The following is a 12,469-nucleotide window of genomic DNA, read 5'->3' as shown; positions in this document are numbered from 1 at the left end:
CAAGTATTGTAATTTTTACATTGAATTTCAGGCTGCTTTCCAACATGATGTTGGTCAATGACGCCATCCCTCCCACTATCCAAAGTCATAAAAAACAAGGTAAACAACAGTTGACTGAAAAGTTTTAGAGAAAATTTGAAAATCTCAAAACATCATCCACAATTTTGTGAAAAATTAGTCAAAAACGGGTCTCCTAAAAAATTGTGGAATTTTGGCAAAAACCCTAGGCCACAATTTTGAAAAAAAAATTCTCTAAACTGATTGTCGAGCACAGGCATAGCTGAAAACCCTAGGTGTGGAAAAAACAAACCCACAATTTGTAGAAAAATTGTGCAAATCATGCAAAACTGCCTAAAGATCACGTAGCCTTGTTGTGAAAAAAACCTTATGTGGAGAAATGGCAAGAAAACCCTAGTCACGTCTCGAAAAAATGATTAACAAGCCCACAATTTTAACAAAAACTCACGCAAAAAATACCAATAAAAAAACGACTTTCTGTAAAAAAAGATTTGTGATTTTGTAGAGAACACCACGACGTTTGTAGAAAAAATTTGCGTTCTTTGATAGAAAAAATTGTGATTTCTCGTGAAAAAAATTGCAATTTTTAAATGTAATATCAGCTTGTGATTTTCCTAGAAATACTTGCACAATTTTCCACTAAAAAAGTCCCATGATTTTGATTAACAAAAAATCGTTCAAAAACTTCTCGAAATTTTTCCACAAAATCTCAAGGAAAAAAGACCACGAATTTGAAAAACTCCTTAAATAGAGATTACAAACGATGTTTCTAAAACAAAAATGATCGAGAACGAAAGACAGAAAAGAAAGTTTCCTAATACTAACTAACTTACATGACTATTATAGCAATATTACTTTAATAAATCAGTGGTACAATGATAATGTTGATGTGCGTTTTGTGACCACACCAACACAGAATAAAGTTTCCCAACAGTCACCTTATCCTCTCTTGATCAAAATCAGATGTATGATAAGATTGCAGGAAGATCATACATTGACTCTAAGGTTCCAACTGTGTACTAGCAACTTTACGTGGATATAGGCTCGTTTGGCTTGATGTTTGTTGGTAATCCAAGGGGACTTACGTCTGATCATTCTTTCACTTCTTCGATGTGGCTGGAACTTCATCATCGGATATACCAATTCTGTGATGTTTCTACTTCAAACGAACTGAACAGGAATGAACTGAAATTAAAGGGGAAAGGGTTCAAAAAAGCTATTCTAAATCTAAGAACTTAGTAGATGGCAATGTCTAGGATAGGATCAACCAAACTTCACTTCACCATGTTGAGACAACTACATGAAGTAGGTGCAATCTTCAAAGGTTGTGTTTAAAAGATTCTAAATCATTAATGAATACCATCAGAGAACAATACTCATTCAATAACTTAGATTTAAGCACACACATCAAAAGCTCAGTCCAACCTTGCACTATTGATAACAATCAGCTAGCAACAAAAGGTATGAGCAAACGATTCTCCTTAACACAATGCAATAAATCTCATTCATCTAAATGCTTGGAAAATAAAATTCTACTCTAAGTGAGGAAGGTGAAACCATGCAAGTTTTGAAAAATAACTTAAGTGGACACTATCAGAGAATAATGTTTCACTGTTATTATCTCAATAACTTCTTGCATCAATTTCATACAAATATCCCTGCTTTACAAATGAAGGGGTCACCCCTTTATATAAGCCTCCAACCTTGATTACATGCGAACCCTAATTAGGGTTTGACCCAATAGATTCCACACACATAATGCAACAAGGTGGGAATAAACATTAAAGAACCATTATGCCAATTATCAATTAATTACATTCTTGCCAAAGATGGCATCCATTGTGCATTAAAATGCATCACTTCTTTCAAATTCTCCCAACGTGTAATAAATGCTCCATCATGCAATAAATAGCCCATAATGCTCTGAATACTCCATCTCCAAAATCGGCCATATGCAATAAATGCTCCATTATCTCGCTATGCATTAACTCAACCGCCACTTGGTCAAATGCCCGCCAGCAATAAATGTGCCATCATGCCGCCATGCATTCAATAGATTCTCGACATGCAAGTGGACCCCGCCGTCATAGTGACTTCTATAATTTTCCGTGTTGTGCTTCATTAATACGGAATATTCTCTTTCCATGTCGCCAACTCATCCTTTACAAGAATCTTCCCATTCCATGCTCACGAAAGATATTTCGAAAGATTTACCTGCCTTGGAAGAATTTTAACAATCTTTTCCACTTCTAAAGGATTCCTGTACACCTAGAATTCGGAGAGAGAAAATTCCTAGAGAGAAAAAATTTATTCGAGAAGAATTTTTCCGTGTTTTTGTGTTCATCATGCCTTGAGGGATATTTTTGATCAATTTGCTACTTTTCCTATTTTTTAGGAATTTTTTCATTTTGGGCTCCAGAATTCAAGAGAGAAAATTTTCTCTTGGCCAAATTTTCCTTCGCCAAATTTTCCTTCATCTTAAAATTTCTTCATGAATTTTGTTCCTTGGGCGAATTTTCCACCTTGTTTGGAATTCTATCTCAATTTCATCCTTGGGTGTGATTTCTTCCTTGCTTGGAATTTCGTCTTTAGTTTATCCTAGAGGAAACTTCATCTTGGAGGAGGAATTGATGATTACCTTTGAGAATTCCTCCAAATGTGACGTTTTCACGCATTGCCCCATTGCAAATGGGGACCCCCTACTTTTTAGGTCCTCTTGGTCTTTTGGTTTTGGTTCTCTGGGTTTTTTCGCAACAATCCCTTCGATCCCCCCGGTTTGCAAGTGTTTTGATGAAATTTGATCAAATCTACAAGTCGTTTGAGCGAATTTGGCTAAGTTTGGAACCTATTGTGTCTATTTTAGGGTTTTGCCCTTCAAACTTCAATTTGAGGTCATTCCCTTAGGGTTTTGGGAAATTTGAACGTTGGGATGAAGTCAAGACCCTTCAAGGAACCTAGGAGTGAAATTTGTGCGAATTCTTAGCAACTTTCTATTTTTAGAAAGTTCCTATTTTTTAGGGAATTTCATTGCCTCCCCGGATTGATTGTCTTTATATTGCCACAAATCAAACTTACTACTTTTAGTAGTTTCTAATTTTAGTAAGTGTCATCCTAACCCAGTTTGCCCTAATTTTGACGTTTTGAAGTACTTACTATTTTTAGTAAGTCTATTTTTGGCAGGTTCTTCATAGGCATAGGTCCTGACACTGAAGGCAGAACATTCCTGAGAATATTTGTCTAAATCCGGAAAGTTGAAAAAGCGGACAATTGATCAAAAAATGGCTGTCTAGATTCTTTCCTAAAGTGGAAAAGATTGTTAAAATTCCTCCAAGGCAGAAAAATCTTCTGAAATATCATTTTTGAGCATGGAAAGGAAAGATTCTTGTAAAGGATGAGTTGACGACATGGAAAAAGAATAATCCGTATTAATGAAGCACAACCCGGAAAATTATAGAAGTTCCTATGACGATGGGGTCCACTTGCATGTCGAGAATCTATTGATTGCATGGCGGCATGATGGCACATTTACTACTGGCAGGTGTTTGACCAAGTGGCGGCTGAGTCAATGCATAGCAAGATAATGGAACATTTATTGCATATGGCCGATTTTGGAGATGGTGGAGCATTTAGAGCATAATGGGCAATTTATTGCATGATGGAGCATTTATTACACGTTGGGCGAATTTGAAAGAAGTGATGCATTTTAATGCACAATCGATGCCATTTTTGGTAGGAATGTGATTAATTGATAATGGGCATAATGGGTCATTAATGTTTATTCCCACCTTGTTGCATCATGTGTGTGGAATCTTTTGGGTCAAACCCTAATTAGTATTTGCATGTAATCAAGGTTGGAGGCCTATATAAGGGGGTGACACCCTCATTTGTAAAGCAGTGAGATTTGTATGAAATTGTTGCAATAAGCAAATAAAGCATTAGGATATAGCCCTTGAGTGTACCTACTTGAATGCATCTATTGCAAAGCTTGCTAGAGTCAATATAGATGATGAAGAAACTCTTACACTCCAAATGACGACATTAATCTAGATCCTTTTGATGAGGATTGAAGACAAAAAATTATTGTACTTATTTCAAAATTTGTAATTGTAATGATTTCCATTTGAATTGTCCTAGACATATATGATATATGACATGATATTGAAATTTTGGGCTATCAATTGACATTTATCTTTATCACTACTGTTTTCATGATTTCATTGATGAACAGCTACCATTGATCAATGATGAAGTATCATACTGTCAAATATATTTACAATTCTATATTTTTTTTTTTTTAAATTGTATGTATTTGCAAATTTGAAGACAATTATAGACATTGAAGATTAAAGGCAATTATTACAAACTTTTTATTCTTTTATTTCAAAATTTGTAATTGTAACAATTTCCATTTGAATCGTCCTAGACATAAATGATATATGGCATAATATTGAAAATTTGAACTAGGAATTGACATTTATCATTATCACTACCATTGATCAATGATAAAGCATCATACTGTATATTGTTTTAATATTTTGTGTCTGTGTGTGTATGTATATACTATTATACACTCATACCCAAGGGAAAAAATTTGTCATATCAGCAATACCAAAAGCCCATAATCGTACCCGATCTCATACCAAAACCAGCAACTTAGTATTACATTTATACTTTTGGTCTGCTGAGTCAATCCCTATCCTAAGTAATGCTCCTATGGCTGTGGTGGCATATGTGAACTTGTCTAAGATACCAGCACAAGACTCCACATAGAGCAAGTAATGCTAGGCAAAGTGATACAAGCCTTGTCTACAATAGTTCATGACTCCATCATGTGGTTTTTATTTATGATGCCATGGATATCATAATCCATGGTTTTTGTGCACCTAAAAACTTAAGATACCTATATATTTCAAAAATGTTGTTTCCTTCAACTCATATCACCTTTTTTACTCATTTGATCGTTGTGTATGTCATCAAAGTAGCTTTTGATTGATAGGTTAATTATGTCTTTAAGTTTGATTTATTGAAGAGAGCAAACTGCAAAGTAAAAGCTTTAAAATGATAAATCCTTAAAAAATCTCTATATTTCTATTTTTTGGCATATATATACAGCCATACCCATACCCAAGGGGAGCAAAATGCTGTACCAGCATACCCATACCCTGATTCCATGTTCATTCCCTTATCGAAGCCAGCAACTTAGCTCCTGACTTATGCTGCTAATAAAAGCTCACTAACTTAGTCGAATGAGAAAGCTCTAGTGGTAAAAGCATCAAGGCTTTCATAATGGATGCCTAGGTTCAAGTTTCTATATGACATGATAAAATGTTGAGATCATGTAGAATACCATACTGAACTCCTTAGATGTAGTGTAACTCAATGGACAAGGACAGATGAAATCCCAGGAGAATTAGATAGAAGGGATAACCCTCAGTCATGACATTTAAGCTGAAGGATACCCCACAAAGATAATTTACCAAATTACCAACACACATAGACACACACCAAAAAAAACACTCAATAGCTCTTCTCCTTACTAAAGTGGTAAATAAATCAAAAGCTTGCTTCTCATAAGAGATTTATCTGACCTTATTCTAAGCATTGAGCATCAAGACCAGTAGGCATTTGTCCTTGGCAATACAAGGATATTGACTGGACCAAGATAAAGATACAATGCGTGAACTGAGGATGTTAACCCCAAAAGATTCTTCCTGGGTTGCTTTATCCAACCCCAAACTAGTTATCAATTAGATGAGATTAAGGTATGAAGAGATTGAAGAATTATTTGTCTTTGGAAAAGTCTAAAGAAGACTATTTCTTCTTCCTCCCAACAGAAAAACATTACTTTGGTGTTGGCAATTGATGGGAATAATTTGCATCTTGATTGGCCAAAAAAGTCAACATCAGATCTTCCAGACAAAGACATCCTATTTGTTGAACCTGTTATTGTTTTACTTTTAACCTCTTTGATCTATTTGAGCATGCTGTGACCATTTCAGAGGATGTGCTGAATCTGCTGATCTCGTGTTCTCCTTTCTAAAAGTGTTGTTATCATTGAGTCTCACTACTAACTTCTAAAGCACACCTTTGTCCTTTGGTTTAGAATATTTCTTAACCATTTCTCTCTGCATATTGACATTTTTGGTGTCTGAATATCTGTAGATTTTCCTCTAATGTCTGATAGGACTCTTTTTACCTGCTGCTACAAGCTCTTATACTTAATATAAAATTTAACCATATTGTCCTGCTTGGTCTTGGCTCGAAGATCTTCATGTTTATGCCCTTCTGGATCTATCTAATGAAACTGAGAGTACTAAGGGACTCCCGATTTCTTATACAAAGGTCATGTCTATGCTTGAGAGACTTTTAAACTCCTGGCTATCTATCAGAAATTTCTTTCGTTCTGGAATGTTTGTGTTTACAATGATGATTTGACATTTTTAAAAGATTCTGCTGCTGTAATCCTGGTCAGACATGGAATATTGTTCTCAATTCATCTTAAGTCATGTGCAAATGAAAATCGAATATTCCTTCTGCTTAGTTAATAGTCTGTACACATTTTGACTATGACGAATATTTGGAAGAAGCTGTGATGGATCCTTCAGCCCCTGTGCCATAAATCACATTTTATTGGAGCTCTGTGGCGTGAATTATGAAACTTGATTCTAATCATAAGTCCATCCTATGAAAAAAACTCTTCAAATTTCTCAGAATCTAGTTTTGAAATCACCAATAACCCTTTGTAGGAAAGTGGTTTTCACATGATGATTTATATTGAGGGAAAAATTAACATTGAAAATTTCAAAGAACCATTGTTTCAATCAATTTTTATTATTGGATCACTCAATTGTCACTATATGGTGTTTCACTGTTGAATAGTCCTGTAAGGCTGTATCAACTTCTGCAAAACAAGGTCAGTATTGCAGAAAAAAAAAATTGGCAACAGAGCCAAAAACACACCTGCTTCTGAGCAAATAAAATTCAACAAATTGCATCATTATTGATATAATTCCCAAAGTAAAAGAAAATTAAGACTAATTAAATGATTAAACTTGGTGAATTGTACCTTTGAATTTATTGTTGACTTTCTCAAAGTTAACAATTATGCCCCAGGTCAACTGCTCATCCTGTGAGATAGATGGGTTGTCTTTTTCTCCACTTGAGCTTAGTACACGGACAAGCCTTCCAGGCTGCAGAAATGGCAAACAATGCCTAGGTGAAAATACAATTTTACGGATATCACTTTTGAAGTTCCTGAACTGTTCCAGTACAGAGTAATAATCTTTTAATTTATCTTCTTCCTCAATCACAATAGAGTTTCTTTCCTCCTCCAGATCTTTCACGTGTTTCTGCATCCATGTAAACAAACAAGCAATAAATATCACCATGGAGCATAAACCACTCTACCATTGGGATGTTATAGAACATTATGACAAGTGTAACATATAATGTGAGATTCAAGAGAAATGCCCTTTCAAGATAGAGCCAGTTAACTAACTTAAAAAGGTTTCTTTCAGAGTACAAAACTTTGACAAATAAAACGACGACTGTTTTTTTTAATAACCTTGCAGACAAGCATTCGAGTTGTCGCAATAAATACATGCAAAAACAAAACTAAATATATGCTTGTAACGTAAATAATGAACCTGGAGACTGGGAAGTGCACGATCAGATTGGAACTGGTAGAATGACTGTCTCAATAACGTCTCTGGATCACCATCTTCACAACGCATCTGATTCAATAGCATGTTGTAGCTCAGATGGAAGGCACTGAAACAAAATAGAATATATCCCTTAGCTTCTCATCCAATTTATCACTTGATGTATGCACACTAGCTTTAAAATCAATCCCACACAATTGTTTCCTTATCTTGACAAATTAAATTTCAGTTGCAGAAAAGATTCACCACATATCTAGAGACAAAGGTTGACAATAGGTAATAACGAACAGTGGGTGTCCCTTGTTCCACATGGATGCATACCCCCCCTAAAACCAAGCATTTCCAGAATGTGGATGTTTTGGAGACATGGAGACTTGGGGGTAACATCTCCCTGTAGTTCCACCACTGCCACCACGTACCCAGGAATGTTTCTAAGGCATCCGCTGTTGGCATTTGCATGAAGATTGCATTAATGAAATGTTATATTGTCATTGATGTCAATTAAACCGGTAATGATATTGTTGATGTTGTTGTAATATTGTTACTGTAACCGGTAGGAAGAATTTGTGGAGTGAACCGGTAACCGGTGTAAACCTTATCTATTGTTGTAACCGGTAAACCCTACCTGTTGTTTTTGATAAACCCTAACCGATTAAGTCTGGTGAATTGGTTATATTGATTTATGATCTAATGATGAGTGGTAATGATTATGACACATATGAATATTGTATGAAGACAATTCAAAGAGATTTTGGCAAGTTGTTGTAACGGTTTTGTCTAGGGAATGAGCAAATGTATTGCATCTAATGCAAAGCGCGTGATGAGTTTTTAAGTTCGATGAAGCGGTGATCAAGGAGCGATCGAGGTTTTCTTGATTGATGTGCAAAGATTGCTATGTAATCCAACGGTCACACTTGAACCGATTTGTTTGTAATCTCTATGAGAATTAGGTTTTTGTTGTGTTATCGACCTAATTGATTTGTACTTAAGGTCGATGAAGTTGTTTAGTTTAATGAGTTGGCAAAGAGATAGACACAGTTCAGTTGAGTGTGTGGTTGCCGAACCGGATGATGTATCTGCAGTTTGAGTAAAGGCAAATAGGAGCATTAAATGAATCTAATCAAGCAATTGTAGTGCTATTCAGACAGATCAGCAAACTCCTGTTGTTTTCTAACAATTACAGAAAAATTGAAATCCCCTAACCGGGTAAGCTCTAACAACTTGGTACTATTCAAATCCTCTAACAAGGCGGTCCACTAGATTGGATTTTCAAATCCTCTACCGAGGTTACTCCTTACAGGGTATTGCTTCTAACAAGGCATTTGTAGTCAATCCCTTAACTGGGTGATTCCTAATAGGATCAGTTCTTAACATGACTTTTTGTAAAGCTAAAACAGGCTAGGCTCCTAACAGGGCGAACTTCAGAAGAGTTCAAATAGTTATCTTGTGAGTCTCATCTCACCGTGGTTTTTACCTATTTTGGTTTCCACGTCAAAAATATGTGTCAAGTGGTGAATGTTTTTGTGGTTATGTTTTCATGGTTGATTTACTTTACTTAACTATTTTGATAAGTCATGATAACCGGAAGTATTGAAAAATGAAGAAGTTGTTTACTATTAATTTGTTGTAACAGTCAACCGGTTTATCTTATGAGTTTTTATCTTGACAGTGGTATTACATTGTTAGTTCTAAGTTTACATTGAGAGATTGATTTCTAAGATTGGTGAAGTTTGTATCAGTTTTTCTATCTACTAATTCACCACCCCCCCCCCTCTCAGTAGTTGACCGGATACTTATTCTTTCATCATACCATCATCCGCATGGTTTAGAGACACCGTCAAGACACTCAAGGGTCTCCCAACTGTCTCCTAACAACACCCAAGACTCCCAAGAAACTCCTAACCGCACCCAAGACTCCCAAGCATCTCCTGATCACACCCCATACTCCCAATCATCTCCTGACCACACCCAAGACTCCCGAGCATCCCTCAAAGGAAATTTGTGAAAAGGTCAATTTAAAAAAAAAAACACAAACCCTTACCCTAATAATCTGTGGACCCCACCCACACCCTAAGCAATAACAAAATCCTATAAATAGGCATCTAAGCATCAATCTATTCTAAATCACTCCCAAGTTTCAGAAATAGTAATGACCTGGTCATTGCAAAAGTACATACTGATAAAATTGTGAAAATGGCATGTGCCATGAAGGTTTGTGTACTTTTTAAGGCCCTTGACCCTACTGAGGGCTTCGCCCCCGAACCTCCCCCCGCCTTCGCCCCCGAACCTCCCCCCGCCATCGTCCCCCCATATCAAGACTCCATGGAACATAGGTTTATTCTTTCTTATAATATCAAGTTATATAGAGGCATTGTTAAATACCTAAAGAGATTTTGATATGAATCCAAATTTTGGCAACCATTGCCAAAATTTGGAGTCATATCAAAATCTCTTTAGGTATTTAACAATCCCTCTATATCTACAGGCAGAAAATTAGTTTCGTGTTTCCATAATTTTTCCAAAACAGTGTTAATCATAGTGCACTAAAAAACTTAGAATTTTGCAGTTTATAGGTGCCTCCTCATGTCTCCAATTCACCTTCCATTAGTGTTGGTAAACAGATTTGTCCTTCTTAAATACCTTTCAACAATGACTCCCGAATGCCCAAATTAAAAGACGAAAACTAGAACCAACAGTTGAGTCACTTGCAATGGTGAGTGCAAGTGCTCTCTGAATTTGGATATGAAGGTACAGCTCCCTTCGTTGGATAAAAATGTATATTTTCTAAATATGCTTTTAACTAGAAAGCAATAAAGGCAACTAACATCTGCTCATAGCCATGACACAAATGCGAATAGCAGATTTATAATGAAGTGAATGAAGACAATTAAAACACAGTTTAATTATCCACACCCAAGAAAATACCCTTTCCAATAAGTAAAAATGCTCTGGACTCTAATCAATTCTCTCTCATGCCTCAAAGGACAAGGGGGATCACAATACCCAGACAAAGAGTTAACAATAGATTTCTTTCCAAATACAAATTAATTCTGAAATCAAAGTTTCAGAATCAAATGCATATACACAGTTTGATGTAACAGAAAAGACAATGAAAGGAAATTACGAGAGAGACAAAGCTCATTGTAATCAAAAGAAAATATTGACAAATCCACAAATCAACAAAATCTTCTTTATTCTATCAATGCCAAAAAATGTGAGCTCACAGACTCCACACTTCTGAAAAACAAAACTGTGCAGTCCAGAAAATAATGTTGCCTCTTCCTTTTTTACAACATAAAAAGAAAGAAAAGAAAAGAAGAATCCTCTCTCCTTTCTTTCATTACATATATATAACTGAGAATTTCAGTTATCAATAACTGATTCTTGAAAAGATTATTAATTAATCTTTTCTTTTATCTTTCATCTTTTTTTTCTGCTTCGAATCTTTTATCTCAGAATTTTTAATAGACCCATACTCAAAGATTAATAATTTTTGAACGGAATATTATTTGTTCAATCGCTCCGGTGAGGATTTAAAAAACTAGGTTTTCTAAAACCTGTCAAAATTTGAGCCCGATCCAACGGTGCAATTAAAAGTTATGCCCCCTGCACCGAGACTGATTTTTCTGTCTCAGAAAAATCTACATTCTGAACCTGCGAACTTCGAACCTTGATCCTTGAACCTACGAGGTTCAATAGTTCAAGTTCAATGACCACAAATTACAAAGCCCAAAATTTGAACTTTGAACTTTTTGAACCTGCGCGCTTGAACCTGCTGGCTTGAACCAAAAAGGTTCAATAGTTCAAGTTCAATGAACAAAAATTACAAAGCCTGCTCCAATTAAATTCGAACTTTGAACTTGAACCCGAACTTTGAACTTTGAAAAGGTTCAAAGTTCAAGTTCAATGACAGTTGTTCTTTTGGGCTACCATAGAAAAACTTGCATAACTTTTTACTGAGAGCTCCGTTTTTTATTAAATTTTAACTGTAGAATAAATAAGCTGAGTAGAGCATAACCCAGAAATCATTTTTGCATATGACACATAAAAATTGAGATTTAATTGTTTGGACATATGGGTAACCCAAAAATTAAACAATTAAAATCTCCTAGCTGACATGGAGTTTGGCCATAAAAACTGGTCATTTTGGAGAAGAGGATGTTAAAATTACCTTTGCAAAAGGATTTTATGTCATCTTTCACAGAATTTTAAAAACAATGACTTCTTTGTGACTGGCAGGTAGGGGATGTCCAAGAGGGTGCTTTGAAAGTTTGAACAAAGGTGACCAACACTTTCAACATTAAAACATTAGCAATAGCTGGTTTTTAGTTGATCATGAGGTTTTAAGCACGAGCAAAAATATAGGGCTAACATTGGCTCTGATTGGGGAGCAAGATTGTAAAGGACTAGGAGAATCCAGAATGTCTCTACTAGAGAAGAAGAATAGTGCCTAGCCATTGGGTAACAGAGTCAAGACAAACAAAGCACAGGGATCTTCTTGCAGACGAGGGAAGAGACAACAAAACAAAACTAACAAGCGAAAACCCACACTAAAACAAGGCTGAAAACTAAGATAAGCTACACCCAAATCACACCAAAAATTTATTTACAAAAGATCGGACAAACAACCCATGCCTCCAAGAATGCAACTGGTTGTTCATGTAAAGCCATCGACTGGTTGTGAAAAGTACGTGCCAATGCGGAAAAGTGGTTGATATGTAAGTAGAATCATTCCCAATAAATAACCTGCAACCATTGTAAAGAAGGATCCAATAACAACCCATTGTAAA

The 12,469-nt window shown here is 35.7% G+C and overlaps 1 protein-coding gene across 1 annotated transcript in view; it reads right to left on the bottom strand.

Moving 5' to 3' along the window:
* Positions 1 to 12,469, bottom strand: part of LOC131035075 (DExH-box ATP-dependent RNA helicase DExH9) — a 74,558-nt gene that overhangs the window by 24,235 nt on the left and 37,854 nt on the right. The window contains exons 8-9 of the mRNA XM_057966701.2: positions 7,665 to 7,788; positions 7,085 to 7,367 (exon numbers count right to left, since the gene is read on the bottom strand). Of these exons, the coding sequence (XP_057822684.2) occupies positions 7,085 to 7,367; positions 7,665 to 7,788 (407 nt within the window). The remainder of the gene's footprint in view (positions 1 to 7,084; positions 7,368 to 7,664; positions 7,789 to 12,469) is intronic.

The sequence above is a fragment of the Cryptomeria japonica genome, chromosome 3 (genome assembly GCF_030272615.1).
Source record: "Cryptomeria japonica chromosome 3, Sugi_1.0, whole genome shotgun sequence".
Classification (NCBI taxonomy): domain Eukaryota; kingdom Viridiplantae; phylum Streptophyta; class Pinopsida; order Cupressales; family Cupressaceae; genus Cryptomeria; species Cryptomeria japonica.
Note: the sequence above shows the minus strand (reverse complement) of the source record. Positions and strands in the feature narration are given on the sequence as shown.